This window comes from Pongo abelii, chromosome 2, assembly GCF_028885655.2.
Source record: "Pongo abelii isolate AG06213 chromosome 2, NHGRI_mPonAbe1-v2.0_pri, whole genome shotgun sequence".
NCBI classification, from domain to species: domain Eukaryota; kingdom Metazoa; phylum Chordata; class Mammalia; order Primates; family Hominidae; genus Pongo; species Pongo abelii.
In genome coordinates, this window is record NC_085928.1 from 207,024,872 (window position 1) to 207,043,038 (window position 18,167).

An 18,167-nucleotide genomic window follows, 5' to 3' on the forward strand; every position below is an offset into this window, starting at 1 on the left:
AATTCTTCAAATGTTTTTATTGGATTTAAAATTCATTTAAGGGGTATACAGATATACAACTAGTTTGATCAGCTACTAATATATTTTGGTGTCCCTTTATTTTTGTACCCAAGAGCCAGTTCACTTTTTCTCCATGTTCAATATTTAGCTTTGGTAAAACGTTGCCATGTTCTTCCTCATCTGTTACTGAAGCGTTAGTATTTCCACCCTGCTTGGTGCAAGTTCCTCTTTTAGGTTTCTTCCTGTGGGTACGTTTTGTAGGACTATTCTGTTTTTTCTCAACTTCACTGTTTGCATCCCACAACATGATCTTCCCATCATTCCCTCCAGTAAGCAGCAAATAGGATTCCGGGAGAAAGCAGACCTGGGATACCCCTAAAGTATGGCCCTTAAATCCCAGTTCCTGTTCACACTTAACTCCCGTCACCCGAAAGATTCGAACCTTACCATCTTCTGCACCACAACTAAAAATATTACCACACGAAGTCACGGAGATAGAGTGGGCTAGGGCAGGGTTTAAGAGCTGGCCAGGTGACTGTGGGCCTTCCATTTCTTCTGTTTCCTCCTCCTGTAAATTTGTAATCCAGAGTGGTCGGGCTTTTTGAAGACTCCACAGCATCACCTTTACATAAGAAGAAATTACACAGTCATACAAAATGCTAGCCAATTTGCTCAACTATCATGCTTTTTCAGCTTCTAATAAAATCGTTAAAGTAGTCTGAGAATGAGCAGTAGTGCACGTTCTCAGCAGTATTAAAAAATAATCAAATGCTGCCATAACATGCCAGTGGAATGCTACCCTGGGACTAAAACTAGAGTGCGGTAAGGTAGAATTAAGGTAGAATTAAACAAGATCCTGAATAATTTTTGATTAATAAACTCCATTAAAGTGTAATTGTTAAGCAGCTGCCGGTTTCTAAAGGTTTTTCTGCTCTCATCTCTTCAAGTAAAACGAAAGATTATCAAATTTGCTAGTTTTAGTCTATGCTGGTTATAGGTCAAAAGGCCTATCAACTAAATAAACTCGATCTGGAATATCACTGAAATGACTTCCATCTGGAATGCCTTCCTTTCCTTTCACATTACCCAATTACCCATCCAAGAGGCTTAAGCCCAGTCCCGGTGCCTCCAAGAAGGCTTTCCTATTTCAGCCGGCTTCTCCTTCCTGTATCTAGTTTCTATTCTATTAACTGACATATTCTACTAGCTTATCAGTTTCTTGAGACTTACTTAGTCTTTGCTAACGCCTAGCATAATGGCCGAGAAAGAGGAGAAATTCCAAACATGTCTGTTGATTAATATGACATCCTGGTATTAATTTCATTTGGCTTTTCGTTGTTTTTCCCGACCTGTTTTTTTTTTTTTTTAATAAGCTTTGTGAATGGGTTTTACATTATCATCTAGTGATTCATTCTTTTCCTGTATCAACCATTTGGCAAATAAAAATACTCTTAATACTTTCAAAGCAAACAGACAGCTTTATCATGTAGTTTACCATCAGCCCTGAATTATAACTCACAATTTTAACAGACACTGGAAAAAGCATGAGCTTGTTTAGACAGTGAAAAGCATAGATCTGAATTGGCAAGATTACCATTGCTGATGCTATTAAGAATTTGGTTTCCTATTCAAGGTAACTTCCCTTATGGTTATTCTCAGTGGCCTATTTTCAAAAGCAGTGACATCTAGTAACACTTACATTCTGCTTCTCTTAGATGAAAATCTCTTTGAATTGGGTTTATAACATTATACTATGTGACTAACAATCACTATTTGGGTGAAGTTAAAGTACTAACAAATTGAAATAAGCTAAAGTAAAATAAATAAATATTAGAAAATATAACACGAAGGAGTGCTGAAACTTGATATGAAAATAGTTTTTTTTTTTTTTTAAATAGGGTCTCACTTTGTCACCCAGGCTAGAGTGCAGTGGCACGACCATGGCTCACTGCAGCCTTGACCTCTTGGGTTCAAGTGATCCTTCCACCTCAGCCTCCCAAGTAGATGGGACTACAGGCACATGCTACCACACCCAGCTAATTTTTGTATTTTTTTTGTAGAGACGGGTTTTTGTTATGTTGCCAAGGCTGGTCTCCAACTGCTGGGCTCAAGCGATCCACTCATCTCCACCTCCCAAAGTCATGGAATTATATGCATCAGCCACAATGCCCCAAAACAGTTTCTATTAAAAAATCTAAACATGGCTGGGTGCGGTGGCTCACGCCTGTAATCCCAGCACTTTGGGAGGCCGAGGCAGGCAGATCATGAGATCAGGAGATTGAGACCATCCTGGCTAACACAGTGAAACCCCATCTCTACTAAAAATACAAAAAATTAGCTGGGCATGGTGGCGGGTGCCTGTAGTCCCAGTTACTTGGGAGGCTGAGGCAGGAGAATGGCGTGAACCTGGGAGGCGGAGCTTGCAGTGAACGGAGATCACACCATTGCACTCCAGCCTGGGGGACAGAGCAAGACTCCGTCTTTATACACACACACACACACACACACACACACACACAAAGGAAAATGGACATTCTAGAATCTGCTAGCTTCACTATATTGGCAGATAGCCCCAGTTCTTTCTCATACAGCCCTTATGAATGGACTGTATTTTCTGTCCTCCAAAGACATTCAAACATGAACTGCACCCAGAGTGTTTCAACAGCTGAAACACCTTTTGTATTTGACTTAAATCATCTAAATGTGTTAACAGCCATCCCAGATTCTGCCAAGTCTAGAATCATTTCCATGGATTGAGGATTCCAGACTGCTCTTGTCTGGACATTCCCTTTATGCTTCTTGACTTTTCCAAAATGCTAAAGACGCTGAGGTGTTTCACACTTAATTTCTCAACCAGCTGTTCAAGCAGTTCTCACCCTAAGCAAGAGAGCTAGAGATAGTGAAAGAAAAGAATGAAAGAGTTTGGGGCTTATGGTTCTGCAAAACATCGAAGGGAGAAAAAGTGGGGAACCAGCAAATGTTCAGAAGTGAATGTAATCATGACAAAGTGACCTTTCAAAAAAAAATTCCCCTTTTACAAAAACGTTTCTTTCCACATAAAAGACTCATCTTCAAGATAAAGAGCCTCTTCAGGCCAGGTGCAGTGGCTCATGCCTATAATCCCAGCACTTTGGTAGGCCAAAGCAGGACTGCTTGAGCCCAGGAGTTCGAGACCAGCCTGGGGAACACAGGGAGCCAGCCCTCCTCTCTAGCAAAAATAAAAAAAATTAGCTGGGTGTGGTGGCTTGTGCCTGTAGTCCCAGCTACACAGGAGGATGAGGTGGGAGGATCACTTGAGGGAGTGCGAGGCTGCGGTGAGCTGTAATTGTACCACTGCACTCCAGCCTGGATGACAAAGACCCTGTCTCAAAAATAAACAAACAAAAGAGCCTTCTCCACCATCCTGGTCTGTAAGTGTTGGTATTTTGGTCTTAAAAATCCAGAAAGAACAACAAACCCTTCAATCATTTGTTTTCAGATGCAGAAAGGGGCAGGGAAAGAAAATCAACATGTATGCTACAGAAATATGACAGTTTTAATTTTCTAAGTCTTTCATGAAAAAAACTATAGTTGAATGGTAGGTATACAGGTATTTATTTAATTTTTTTTTCTTTTTTTTTTTTTTTGAGACAAGGTCTCACTCTGTCACCCAGGCTGGAGTGCAGTGGCGCAATCTTGGCTCACTGCAACCTCAACCTCTCGGGCTCAAGCAATTCTCCCATCTCAGCCCCCCAAGTAGCTGAGACTACAGGCACTCACCACACACCTGGCTACTTTTTGTATCTTTTGTAGAGACGGGGTTTCGCTATGTTGCCCAGGCTGGTCACAAACTCCTGAGCTCAAGTGATCCACCTGCCATGGCCTCCCAAAGTTCTGGGATTATAGGCATGAGCCACTGTGCCTGGCCTAATGTTATTCTTTACACCTCATATATATAAATATTACTTTGTACTTATTAAATAAAAAATTAAGCAGTCTCATGTGTCTTAACGAACCACACTTTGCTATCAGGGTCCCTGCCTCTTTGAATGCACTTTGCCTATTTTATTTTTTTGAGACAGGGTCTCACTTTGTCACCCAGGCTGGAGTGCAGTGGCGAGATCATGGCTCACTACAACCTCCACCTCTCTGGGCTCAGGTGATCCTCCCACATCAACTTCCTAAGTAGCTGGGACCACAGGTGGATGCTAGCACACCTGGCTAATTTTTGTATTTTTTGTAGAGATAGGGTTTTGCCATGTTGTCCAGGCTGGTCTCGAACTCCTGGGCTCAAGCGATCTGCCTGCCTTGGCCTCCCAAAGTGCTGGGATCCCAGGCATGAGCCCTCAGGCACGTAAGCTACCACTCCTGGCCCTGCCTAATTATTTAAACCTAAGTCAAAAGAAATAATTTTATAATTACTGTTACATAAGAACAAAGATAGGTATGCTGAACATGGCAATCATTCAATTCCTGCCTTGAGATAAAATTTGTTTGCTCAGAGAGAAGTAACTCAAAATAGTCAGAACTCCCTTCCACTATTATTATGCCTACATTCTTGGGCTCCCCCATAGACTGGCTATCCTTAAAGTTTAGGATAATACTGGATGAACAGGTTTTAGGAAGACAAACGTGGAAAAAATTATAGAGTTTCAACTTCGGTTAAGGAAGTCATTTCTTAAAAGCATGGTTGTATGGCTGTTACATCACAACCCAGTGTAGAAACAAATCTACCGTGAACCTTTAGCAATTTTACCAGGCAAATCAAAATAAGAAATTACCTGAGCCTCCCTTTTTCAAAATACTTGTTTCCTGGGCTGTTCACTAGCAAGTGCCTGCCACTAAAACGTCTTATCTGGAACAAGGGCAAGACAGTAAATTCTGAATGCCCATTCCTTATCTAATCTGAAAAGTACACATCACTTTTGCATACACAATTGTCTATTGCCATGCCTAGTGGTTAATGAGCCACTGACGGAAAACTGGTATAGCTGAAGGATGACAGAATGACTACTCGAAGACACACTGTACAATCTGCCTACTTAAAACATATCCATCTGGTTGTATAGGTCTTTCTTTACAACTACAAGGGCAGATTATCACCACTAGGGTGGAGAATGTAGGAGATTTATAAAGGGCTTGGTCAAAATCTAGGAGTGGAAAAGGAAGGTAGAGGTTGTAGGGTCACTATGCCCCATACATGTAGAGTGAGTCTCAACCCAGGCACTACAGATGTTTTTGGGGGGACAATTCTTTATTGTTTGGAGACTATCCCAGCACTGCAGGATACCCACTGATTCTGCCTACTGAATACTGGTAGCTTGCAGGAGAGGGGAACAGCATGGTGACAACAAAAACAGTCTCATCATTCAATTATGAGGGGAATGCAGGATTGGGGAGGGAGAGGTAAAGACCACTAGCCAAGAGGGTGGAAGTCAAAACTTCTGATGGTATTAAAAAGAACATGGAATCTTAGAAGATACTGTATGTAACTGAGAACAGAGATTAAATGCCTAAACAGTGCTGGACACATCGGTCATTCACAATGGTTCTCTCTCTAGAAGCCACCTGACCCCAAACCAAGAAACTTTTCTGTGACATTATTGATGATACTCTGCTTGAATACCTGCCATCCTAGAGAAAAAACATAGCCTTTGGAGCCAGAGAGATTGAGGTTTGAATCCCAGTCAGGTGGCTATGTAGATACTTAATGTGAATTTCAATTTCTTTATTTATAAAAAAAAAGTAACTAGGAGGGTGTGATTAGAATTAAAACTAATATACACAAAGCATTGACAAGAACTAAGTGCTCAACAGACAGAAATCATGAGGACTCTCACTCCAGTGATGAGATTTACTCTCTCAAGAGGAAGCACATCCTGCCATAGGAACGTTCAAGCTATTTGAAAACGTTTACATTAAGCCCAAATCTGCTTTCCCATGACTTCTCTTATGAAGACCAGCATATTCCATTTTTTCCTCTCATGAAAACTAAGAATTAAATGCCTCCAGTTCTCTACATAATGGGTTTCTAGACACATCTACTCTCCTGATGGACTTCCTCTGTATTTGGGCAATTTGTGATGCTCCTTTCTTTTTTCCTTTTTTTTTTTTTTTTTGAGACAGAGTCTCACTCTCTCACTCTGTTGCCTAGGCAGGAGTGCAGTGGCATGATCTCGGCTCACTGCAACCTCCGCCTCCTGGGTTCAAGCGATTCTGCTGCCTCAGGCTCCCAAGTAGCTGGGATTGCAGGCGCCTGCCACCATGCCTGGCTAATTTTTGTATTTCTAGTAGAGACAGGGTTTCACCATGTTGGCCAGGCTGGTCTTGAACTCCTGACCTCAAGTGATCTGCCCACCTCGGCCTTCCAAAGTGCTGGGATTACAGGTGTGAGCCACCGCGCCCAGCTGTGATGCTCCTTTCAAAACTCAGCATTGAATACAGTGTTCTGATCCTGATCACCAATACACACTATTTCAGTTAATGTACCCCAGAACTTTAAAGTAAAAACAGACCCCTCTAACTTTTTGTTTAAACAGAGTTTATACAGAATGGGTGAACCAACTCTGCCTTTAGTACTCACTGTTTGTTTAAACAGATGTTTACAATCAAATATTTGAATTTTCAGGTTTTAGGAATATCTTACAGTATAGAGAAAGGAAGAGTAAAGGATTAATGATTACTTTGTGAATAAATTCTATTAGGTTTTATCAGACTAGCATTAAATGTAGAAATAAGGCTTATCGTTCATAAATGGATATGTTAGTAGAAAACAGAAAAAGCAAAGCTATTTCATGTGATCAATAATTTGACTGTTAGCAAATCCCACTTAGAAATTCCCCAAGTACTCTGTGCAAAAGCATCACCTGCATATCCAGTCCACATGACACCAGGCTCTGAGGCCTCTGAGGCCGAAAAGCCACCGAGGAGCAGATATTGGAATGTCTCTTCAAGGATCTGATAACTTTCTTGTTTTCCAAGTCTAGGATTTTGATTGCCCCAGAGTCGTCAGCAGAAGCCAGCAGGTTTTCCGTTTGATTCAATGAAAGACAATTGATTTCTTCTTCATTCACATGAAAATGGTCCAAGGAATCTTTGAGGGACCTGACATCCAGTACACTAATGGTTTCTCCATGTGAGGCATAGAGCTTGGTGGGGCAGGAGGGAGAAAATAAGACACTGGTAACATCATCAGCCCCTTGGAACCGCGTGTGTCCTAATGGAGTTCCATCTTCACCCCAAGCCGTGAGATCTCCACCCTCTGCTCCAGAAGCCAGCAGCCCTTCTTTACTTGCGTTCAGGCAGAGGATAGGAGAAGAATGCCCACCCGTCCACTTGACTGCCATAATGGTCCCGGAGACTCTGTGAAGTGGGGGAAACAACTGTAATCTGATGTTTTATACATCGACTTGATGGGAGGAGACAGATGTAATAAACAATATTTCATTTAAACGTTTTAAAAAGACATCTTTAAAAAACTCAATTAATTAAAAAAAAAAAAAGACACTTAAAGATCACGTCTCCAAAAGCCTAGCTGAACACAGGGTTATATCCTGGCTGGCAAATGCTTCAGTGGGCTTCATTTGCCATCAGGGATCTAGGTAAGGCTGGTCCTCCAGTCTTTCATATGGAACCCACAGAAGAATAAACACTAAATATTTTAAATTAAGAAAAATTATTTTAAAGAGAGGGCTGCAAAATCATCAGGTTATACCTCTTATCTAAATAATGTTTTAGATGGTGAGCTCTGTAGCTAGGCTCTCCAGGTTTGTAGTAGCTAGGTGACTGGACAAATTACTGAACCTCTCTGTCACTCACTTTTCTTCTCTATAAAATGAGGATAATAATAACAACACTCATTTCATAGGATCATAATATATGTAAATCACACATAATAGTGCCTGATACATAACGAATCCTCAACAAGTATTGCTATTGTTACTTTTTCGATTTTTATTAGGTTGGTGCAAAGTGGCATCACATATACTGCACCAGTACTCTCAAAGTGTGGTCCCCAGACTAGCAGCATCAGCATCACCTAGGAACTTGTCAGAAATGCAAATTGCCAGACCCAACCCTAGATCTACTGAATCTGAAACTGGGGGTGAGACCAAGCAATGTGCTTTTGTTGTTGTTGTTTTGTTTTCTGAGATGGAGTCTCGCTGCTGTTGGCCCAGGCTGGAGTGCAATGGATGATCTCGGCTCACTGCAACCTCCGCCTCCCGGGTTCTAGCAATTTTCCTGCCTCAGCCTCCCGAGTAGCTGAGATAACAGGCACCCGGCACCATGCCTGGCTAATTTTTGTATTTTTAGTAGAGATGGGGTTTCACCATGTTGGCCAGGCTGGTCTCGAACTCCTGACCTCAGGTGATCCACCTGCCTTGGCCTCCCAAAGTGCTGGGATTATAAGCATGAGCCACCATGCCCGGCCGCAATGTGTTTTAGTAAGTCCTCCAGGTGATCCTGATGTACGGTGGAATTGCAGAATCTGTATTAAACTAATAACCACCTGGGGAAATGGTGAAAATGGCAGGCCCTTGGTCTCCCCACCAGACACTTATTCAGTAGGTTATCTAATTTTATCTCAAAACAACCCTTTTGATTGGTATTATTCCATTTTAGGGATAATAAAACTGAGTCTCAGAAATGTTAAATAATTTTCCCAAGGTCACTTAACTCTTAGGATTTGTAAGGGATCCCAAATGTTTTTTGTTTTGAGACAGGGTTTTGCTCTGTCACCCAGGCTGCAGTGCAGTGGCACAACCGTGGCTCGCTGCAGCCTCGACCTCCCAGGCCTAAGCAATCCTCCCACCTCAGTCTCTTGAGTAGCTCAGACCACTTATGTGCACCACCATGCCTGGCTAATTTTTATTTTATGAAAATTTTTTTTGCAAAGTCGGGGTCTCCCTATGTTGCCCAGGCTCCAAATATTTAAATAATGAAGGTCCTTTTCTAACAACTCCACCTGACAACAGTTTTGTTATTATTCTTTGAAGAAACAGAAAATGACCAAAAGTTACCAGTAAGTCATCAGTGCTTGAAAATGTACTCATATATGTTTAATCATATTATCATCTACCTGCACTTACACAAAAGTGCAAAATTTAGATTTCTCATCCTCTAGGAATCCCAGATATACACACACCGGAAATGCCACATAATACCGGCCTGCCTTGCCTGCCTGCTGGTCAAGGCAAAAAGGAAATCAGGGCAATTTACACAACTGTAATCTTGGTCAAGACAAAAGGAAGCAAACAAATCTACCTGGACAAATTTAGTTTTTCATTTCATAAGCAAAGGAGAGCTTACCCGAATGCCAGCCCCTGAGCTGTTGTGCTATTTTCAGATAAGATACTTGAATTTAGCCCAGTGGTACAGAGATAAAATCATTTAAAATAATCTGGCAATCTGCCCAAAGTTTCCATTCCCAACACAAAGCTTTTTTTTTTTTTTTTTTTTTTTTTTTTTGAGACGGAGTCTTGCTCTGTCGCCCAGGTTGGAGTGCAATGGCACAATCTCAGCTCTCTGCAACCTCTGCCTCCTATGTTTAAGCAATTCTCCTGCCTCAGCCTCCCAAGTAGCTGAGATTATAGACGCCTGCCACCAGGCGAGGCTAACTTCCATTTTTAGTAGAGACAGGGTTTCACCATGTTGGCCAGGCTGGTCTTGAACTTCTGACCTTAAGTGATCCACCCACTTCAGCCTCCCAAAGTGCTGGGATTATAGGCGTGAGCCACCACATCCAGCCTCCCCCTACTTTTAGTCACACTATAGGATCACTGATTAGACTGCAAAAAAATCACTGATCTATTAGTAATCAAGGTAACAGAAACATGATCACAAAATCAAATACAGAAATGTTCATAACAATAACAAAATAAAAAAACAAAATTAAACTTTTGTTTTCAAGCAGAAGCACTCAACTAATATACAGAGGAAACTAACTGGAGACTAAAGCAATAATATTTAAAGGAGAGAATTGGAGAGGAAATGACTCAGAGGGAGGTAAAAACAGGGAGCCCTGGTGGTTTGATTTTTGCTGACAAATACTGAAACAGTGGCAGGTAAATACGCCGTAACGAAGACTGTTGCCAAAAGTTCCAGATAAAACAAAATTTTAAACGAAAGGCACTGATAGTATTTAGGCTTAGGAACTGTAATACTGACTTATCTCATGATAAAGATGCTATCCTACAAATTTGAATTGAGTATTGAAAAGTCAATTTAAGTTACAAATAATTTTGTTTAACGATTTCAATTTTTTTTTTTTCTTTTCTTTTTTTGAGACAGGGTCTTGCTCTGTCATGCAGGCCTTGACCTCCCCAGGCTCAAGTGATCCTCCCGCCTTAGCCTCCTGAGTAGCTGGGACTACAGGCTCTCACCACCAAACCCACCTAATTTTTTGTATTTTTTTTGTAAAGATGAGGTTTCCCCACATTCCCCAGGCTGTTCTTGAACTCCTGGGCTCAAGCGATCCTCCCGTCTCAGCCTCTCAAAGTGCTGGCATCACAGGCATGAGCCACTGCACCCAGCCAATGCTTTCAAATCTTTAGAATGTCGATCACTTTTTTGCCAAGTTATAGTTTTAATTTTGCTATGATGAATCAACTTTGAAGTCAGGAAGTCTGTACTCTAGAGCATTAAGATTTGCTGGTATTAAGATTTGCTGGTATTTGTGTGCATACAGGTTTTGGGGCCCAGCTGAGATTTTAGGCTTTCTCTGAAACAAGAATGAGGCAGGGTTGCTAGTGCTCCTGTTTCTCCATTACAAATCTACCCACAGGAGAGCCAAATAAATGCTGACTGACAGACAAAAGTTTTAGCAGGTTTTCTTCCTAATTTAATTCTTTTCTAGAAAAGATTAACTCAATCGTCAAGGTTCATTCAGTTAAATTTTACTCTGAAGTGTGAGAAGATAGGCAATAAACGAATTTTGTCCTTAAAGTGATTATTATAAAGACTACAGTTCCTATAAATTTTTCCACAATGGAACCAGTAGTAACTCTTGTTCTATTAGTCTCACAAGACCCCAAGAACACTTCCATCTTATTAAACTCTACACACTAAACTCCTACTCTCTAAATAACATAGATAATATTTACTGATCATTTATCTAGTCAGAAAAATAAAAATAAATAACTGTTACTGGGAATGTTAAAAAAAAAAAAAGGCGGGGGCAGGGGGAGGCTGGGTGTGGTGGCTCACGCCTGCAATCCTAGCACTTTGGGAGGCTGAGGAAGGCGGATCACTTGAGGTCAGGAGTTCAAGACCAGCTTGGCCAAGATGGAGAAACCCTGTCTCTACTAAAAATACAAAAATTAGCAGGGCATGGTGGTACATGCCTGTAATCCCGGCTACCCGGGAAGCTGAGGGCTTGAACCTGGGAGGTGGAGGTTGCAGTGGTGAGCTGAGATTGTGCCACTGCATTCCAGCCTGGGCGAGGGAGGGGGCGGGGGGGAGTTTGGAAAGCCCCAGAAACAGAAATCCATACACTCTGAGGCTATTAATTTTAGTCAATCAAGATTTATTATGCAAACTATTGCTCAGTGATTCAACTAGAGCCTCCAAAATTGTTTACTTAGTCTCTAAAATTAAAATGATTTGTTATTATTTGAAACACACCAAAGAACACTATCAAAAAGTTAATCAGATTGCTGTGATAGAAGGGTAGTGGGAAAAAATGTAATTAAAGTTGGGTTAAATCAAAACAATTTTTCAGAAATGAGTTGGCAAGCCACTGTTTCTTGCTTTTCTATGACTGCAACTGGAAAGCCTGGCAGAAAGAGGTGAAGTGTCACCATCCCCACATTCACGTCAACAAGCTTCTCTTTTCCTATGGAGTTGCCTAAAGCGTTAAGCACAGCAGTTAATCATATCCTACTGTAAATTACTTTAATTAGACAATAGATCACTTCCTTCTAATACCTAATGAAATCACACAGAGTGGGTGAGGGAAAGGTGAGAGTTTTTTCTTGTTTTTTTTTTTTTTTTTTGAGACAGGGTCTCCCTCTGTTACCCACACTGGAGTGTAGTGGCCCAATCTCTGCTCACTGCAACTTCCACCTTCTGGGCTCAAATAATCCTCCCACCTCAGTCTCCCAAGTAGCATGGATTACAGGCATGCAACACCACGCCCAGTTAATTATCGTATTTTTTGTAGAGACAGGGTTTCACCATGTTGCCCAAGCTGGTCTAACTCCTGAACTCAAGCAATCCGCCCACCTTGGCCTCCCAAAGTGCTGGGATTACAGGCATGAGCCACTGTGCCCTGCCAGGTGAGTTATTTTGAGAGCATTTTTTCTTTTTCTTTTTTTTTTTGAGACAGAGTTTCGCTCTCGTCGCCCAGGCTGGAGTGCAATGGTGCAATCTCGGCTCACTGCAACCTCCGTCTCCCAGGTTCAAGCGATTCTTGTGCCTCAGCCTCCTGAGTAGCTGGAACGACAGGCATGCACCACCACGCCCGGTTAATTTTTGTATGTTTGGTAGAGATGGGGTTTCGCCATGTTGGCCAGGCTGGTCTCGAACTCCTGACCGCAGGTGATCCGCCCGCTTCGGCCTCCCAAAGTGCTGGGATAACAGGCATGAGCCACGGCACCCGGCCGAGAGCATTTTTTAAAAGCGTGAAGTGCCACAGCTGGCAGTTCTCATCAGCCAGAGCGCAGAATGAGAGTACTGAATATGGGGAAGGGGCTTGGTGGGGTAGGTGATGAGCAGGTGAAAGATTTGTAAAAAAGAAAAGGAGGGTTGAGAAGGGTCATCTTTTACTTTGAAATTCTACCTGGGGCGCTTAGGAGACGGTCTGCCGTTGAAAGTCACCTAAGCGGCTGGACTAGATTAGTACCAGAATAACAACATCCGATCCTTCAAAGGCTCTACCTCGGCTGTACTGTGACACGATAAAGGCCAGTCTTTAAAAACTGAATGATCTCTACTTTAAACACTCTGTACCAGTCATACCACCACCGTCCCGTTCAAGTGTCTGTGCCTTTAAGGCTGTTCATTCTGTCTAGTTCATGATCCCTTTCTCAGATGGATCAACTCTGCTTATCTTTGAAGACTTCAAAGAAATTAGTGAGAGACAGTCACCATCACCAGAGTCAGCACAGGTCAACTTTTCTTTACAGGCTTGGGGATTCTAAAGTTGGGCTTGATGTGGAGAAGCTGGATAGCAACCACAATGATTGAAGGGCTGTGGCGCTGGCATTGGTAAGAATGAAAAGAATTAGGGTTACTGGACTTGGTGAAAAAGACATATGAGGAGAAGGGACAGGCAAGTAATACTCAAACACCATGAATCAGAGGGTAGGGAAGGTAGCCGCCGTTCCTTTGCTTTTACTAGAGACTAAGAAATGGATTATACATAGCAAGAAGCTTCAGAAAACATTTCTTACTACATAAAGGTTCCAAGACATTGGAGTTGACCAAGGGAGTCTGTGAACCCTATTATTTTAATTACTTAGCTCTTGGAGTTGTTTTGAGAATTACGTATATAAAAATCTGCGTAAATGACGTAGTATATAGTGCCTGGTTCACACCGTGGCTCAAATGATGGTTATTATTATTCTCTTACTAAGCATTCTTTAAAGGCTGTCGGAAAACTTTTGGGGCCACCTAGGAAACCGTAGTATAATCAAATAATGCTGAAATTCTTTGGTGTGTGTGTGTGTGTGTGTGTGTGTGTGAGGTAGGGGCTCACTCTGTCGCCCAGGCTGGAGCACAGCAGTGCGATTACGGTTCACCGCAGCCTCGAGCTCCCGGGCTCAGCCTCCCAAGTAGCTGGGACCAGAGGCGCACGCCACCACCCTCGGCTAATTTTTCTATTTTTTTGTAGCGACACGGTCTCGCAATGTTGCCCAAGCTGGGATGCTGAAATTCTTCCCCTTCTATAATCCATCTATAATTATAGCCTCCACGTCATTCTCCCTATTTGAATGTTTAATTGACTGAAACTACACTGCCTTCATCTGCTTACTAAGCGGTGGATCCAGTAAAGACCACATCTTGTCCAAAAGACGGCAGCACTTAACTAACACTCAAATGGCACTTGAAGGTTTGGGCGCGGGGGTGTTCAGTCGCAGCCACCTTACTTTCCGAAGGCACATTTAGGGAGAACGAGAGGGCCTGACCAGGTAAAGACGGCCTCCGCTGCCCAAGCTACACAAAAAGGTGGGGGAGCTAGGAACTGGCAAGCAAGGAAAGAAAAGTTTCATGCGTTGAGTTGGAGTCTGAAGCAAGGACCTAACGGACACAGGGAAACATCACAGGAAAGGGGGCCCAGGAGAGCAGACGCGGAGCCACCAGACCAAAAAGAGGAAAAAGCACTGGAAAACAGCATCGAAGTCACCGGAAAGCAGCATCGAAGCCACCTGCGCCAGCCTCATACCTGTGCTTCCCGCTCCCCTCCTCGGCGCCTAGTGATGACTTCACCCGCCGGCGCCCAATCCCGTCGAGCGGAAGGCGTGAGACGGCGCAGCCAAACAGTCACATCCGGGGCCGAGAGGAACCGCGAACGAACTGGGCGTGCGCCCTTGCTTCGTGCCCTCAACCCGCATGGCGGAGCCGCTGGCGCGCCGCGGAGAGGCCGGGCGAGTCGGGCGGTTTCGGCGCCCGCGCTGAGCCGCGGGGGAGGGGCGGAGGACGCCGGTGTAGCCGGTGCGTCTGCCCTCAGTGAGGCGGGGCGCGCGGCGGACGCCCCCGGGCAGGGGCGGGAGTGGTGGAGGCGCCGGCGGTTGGCACTGAAAGGGGCGGTGAGCGAGCCGCTCCGGTCTCCGGGCGAGGCTTGGCCTTCCGAGCAGAGACGGCGGGAAGCGGCGGCGGCAGCGGCGGCCCTCGGGCCGGCTGGTGAGGCGATGGCGGCGCCGGCCCCGGGGGCTGGGGCAGCCTCGGGCGGCGCTGGCTGTAGCGGCGGCGGCGCGGGCGCGGGCGCGGGCTCGGGCTCTGGGGCCGCGGGGGCCGGGGGCCGGCTGCCCAGCCGGGTGCTGGAGTTGGTGTTCTCTTACCTGGAGCTGTCCGAGCTGCGGAGCTGCGCCCTGGTGTGCAAGCACTGGTACCGCTGCCTGCACGGCGATGAGAACAGCGAGGTGTGGCGGAGCCTGTGCGCCCGCAGCCTGGCAGAAGAGGCTCTGCGCACGGACATCCTCTGCAACCTGCCCAGCTACAAGGCCAAGGTGAGAGAGCCCCGGGCCACACCGCTGCCCCCAGTCCCGCTTCCCGGCGTCGTTGGCGGTGTTTCTCATCCAAGCTTCTGAGTCAGAAGCCTCGCCTCACCAGCCCGCCTTTCCATGGCTCCAGTCAATATCTTCCTCACCTCCCCCCAACATAAAGATTCTCTTTTCTTTGGATCGAAGTTCTGCTCCTTAACCATCCCACTTCCGTGATCCACTTTTCAAACAGCTGGGTTGTTTGCATCACTCATTCAACTTCTGACAGTTTTCCCCGTTAAAGACAGACCACCAGTCTTGTACCTTTTAATGCCTTCATCCTAATTTTCTCCCTGGCCTCCAAATAGACATTATATTAAATTATCCCGGCTACCTTAACATGGGCTTAGTTTCTAAGTTTCTAGTTTGCTTTCACTCCACGTTTATCTCATCTTTTCCAAGCTCTGATTTTTAAGCATTTTTTTTCATTATTTTCCCCCAAGTTCTCTTTACTTCCCTCCACTATATTTGAGGCTTACAAGTGAGTGTAGTCCTGGTCATCCTGCTCACTTAAAAGATACAGGCTTTTATAGAACGTCCACGGGCACCACCTAACATACTGCTTTGTCCTACTGTTATTGGCTGTTTTCCTTCCTAACTTTTTAATAGTTGCACGTTAATGGTGTCTCTTTTTTTCTATTTGTCATCTAACGTGCTGATTACAGTTTCACTGCATCCTTCCTGCATATTCTGCCCGCCTTCATATACAAAATAAAAATGTCAAGGAACAAGTTGTGGTAGGGCTGAAAGGACTCTCAGGCCGCATAAACAAAGGGTCTTGGCCTTGGGTCCAGTTGAATGGTTAACAGCTATTCAGTATAGCAGTCAACCAAGATCATATATAAGAGAAGATGAAGTCTGATTGCAATGTATTAAACATAATAAATGCATTAGTAACTAAAAGGATAACATCCTTTTTTTCTTGAGACGGAGTGCAATGGCTTCATCTCGGCTCACCGCAACCTCTGCCTTCCGGGTTCAAGCGATTGTCCTGCCTCAGCCTCCCGAGTAGCTGGGAATACAGGCATGCGCCACCATGCCCGGCTAATTTTGTATTTTCAGTAGAGTTGGGGTTTCTCCATGTTGGTAAGGCTGGCCTCGAACTCCTGACCTCAGGTGATCCGCCCTGCTCGGCCTCCCAAAGTGCTGGGATTACAGGCGTGAGCCACCGCATGATAACACCCCTTTTTAATGCAAGCTTGCCAACAGGGGTCGGAGTAAGAAGTAAAAATTTTTCTTTCATGTGAAGCATGTAAAATTTATACTTACGTAGTGAAACCGGTTTTAGTTATAGAAGATAGGGAACATTGCCATTAAATATGTAAACTATCAAGTTGTTTCTTTTTTCTTTTTGCTTTTTTGAGACGCAGTCTCGCTCTGTAGCCCAGGCTGGAGTGCAGTGGCGCGATCTCAGATCACTGCAACCTCCGTTTCCCGGGTTCACGCCATTCTCCTGCCTCAGCCTCCTGAGTAGCTGGGACTACAGGCGCCCGCCACCCCGCCTGGCTAATTTTTTGTACTTTTACTAGAAACAGGGTTTCACCGTGTTAACCAGCATGGTGTCATCTCCTGACCTCGTGATCGTCGCCTTGGCCTCCCAAAGTGCTGGGATTACCGCCGTGAGCTCATGCGCCCGGCCTCAAGTTGTTTTTCTGTTAAGCGAAATAACAATAATTTACTAGGACTATTTGTGCGTGGTGGCTATTCAGTGGATACTGCTTGTAATTTATATAGGTGAGTGCAGACGATTGGAATTTTGTCCTACTTTGATAAATGTGTCGGTTTCATAAATTTTATTTAGTTTTTATTTTTCCATAAAGTGTATTGTTTTTGCTTATTTTAAACTAGGAGTTTTTGTTGTTGTTTTTGAGGCAGGGTCTCCCTCTGTCGCCCAGGCTGGAGTGCAGTGGCACAATCATAGCTCACTGCATCCTCGACCTCCTGAGCTCAAGGGATCCTCCTTAGCTTAGCCTCCCGAGTAGCTGGAACTACAGTCATGTGCCACCACACTGGCTAATTTTTTATTTTTTACAGACACTAGGTCTCACCTTGTTGCCTAGGCTGGTCTCAAACTCCTGGGCTCAAGCGATCTTCCTGCCTCAGCCTTCCAAAGTGCTGGGGTTACAGGCATGAGCCACTGCACCCAGCCTAAATTAGGAGTTGTTGTTTTGATAATTGACTTGTAATAGAAATGTTCACATGATTCAAGATTCATATTATAATATGTAATAGATAATGTGTTCGTGTGAGTCAAGCTTCAATAGAAGCAAAATGATATCAAGCAAAATGTTTTCCTTTCATCCTTGTCCCCCAGCTACCCAGTTCCTCTCCATGTATGCAACCTGTCTTACGATTTCTTTTGTATCCTTCCAGAGATAGTTTAGGTTTCTGAGGTTTTTAATACTTTGCCTTTCTGCTATGTGCATTATAGATGTTGTAGACTTGTACCAATCACTGTTCATTCACACATTGTAGGACTTTCCTTGAATATTTTGAGGATAAAAGATTAATTCAAAAGGAGTCAAATAGTCTAGTAGGAAAGTCTTTCAATCTAGTAGAGGAGAGAAAAATGTATAGAAAGAACTGTTAATGTGTGGTAGAAATTGCTCCTTACTGTTACAGACATAAAGTATACTAGAAGTTCAGTGAAAGGAGGAATTTACAAATTGAGTGGAGGATTGCAGAAGATTTGAGGTTGAGGTTATATTTGAGCTGAATTTTAAAGATGAGGAGGAGTTGAGTATTTTAGGAAGAGGAAGTACTCTGAGCAGAAGCAGGACAAGAGGAAAGTAAAGGGTTTGTACAACATATATTTTTATTTAAAAAAATGAGTGCCAGGCACTATGCTCAGTTTTGCAGATGCACTGACGAATAAAACAAACACAGACTCTTAATGGTTGTCTTGCCTTATGGAGCTTACAGTCTAGTAGGGGAAATGGATATTAATCAAATAATCACACAGATGTAAAACCGCATCTGGTAAGTAGT

The 18,167-nt window shown here is 43.8% G+C and overlaps 2 protein-coding genes across 4 annotated transcripts in view; one reads left to right on the plus strand and one right to left on the minus strand.

Moving 5' to 3' along the window:
* Nucleotides 1-14,882, minus strand: WDR53 (WD repeat domain 53). 2 transcript variants are annotated; one of them, XM_002814456.6, is made up of 3 exons: nt 14,363-14,500; nt 6,846-7,341; nt 1-622 (listed from the first exon to the last, which is right to left on the minus strand). In XM_002814456.6, the coding sequence occupies exons 2-3, from the start codon at nt 7,323-7,325 to the stop codon at nt 26-28; spliced, it is 1,077 nt and encodes a 358-aa protein (XP_002814502.1). In that variant the 5' UTR covers nt 7,326-7,341; nt 14,363-14,500; the 3' UTR covers nt 1-25. The 2 variants fall into 2 exon arrangements, with proteins under 2 accessions (XP_002814502.1, XP_024096966.1); XM_024241198.3 differs by lacking the exon at nt 6,846-7,341 and having other exon boundaries at nt 14,363-14,882.
* Nucleotides 14,812-18,167, plus strand: part of FBXO45 (F-box protein 45) — an 18,267-nt gene continuing 14,911 nt past the window's right edge. Inside the window, exon 1 of one of the 2 annotated variants that reach the window (XM_024241200.3) lies at nt 14,812-15,146. In XM_024241200.3, coding sequence (XP_024096968.1) covers nt 14,829-15,146 — 318 coding nt within the window. In that variant the 5' untranslated portion in view covers nt 14,812-14,828. The remainder of the gene's footprint in view (nt 15,147-18,167) is intronic. The other variant, XR_010139330.1, reaches the window with a different exon arrangement.

What these genes read in the sequence shown, in the direction of transcription:
- WDR53 (XM_002814456.6), bottom strand. Translation starts at nt 7,325, where the DNA reads ATGGCAGTCAAGTGGACGGGTGGGCATTCTTCTCCTATCCTCTGCCTG. An exon ending in CATGTGGACTGGATATGCAG is followed by an intron (nt 623 to 6,845) that starts GTGATGCTTTTG and finishes TCTTATGTAAAG; the next exon opens with GTGATGCTGTGGAGTCTTCA.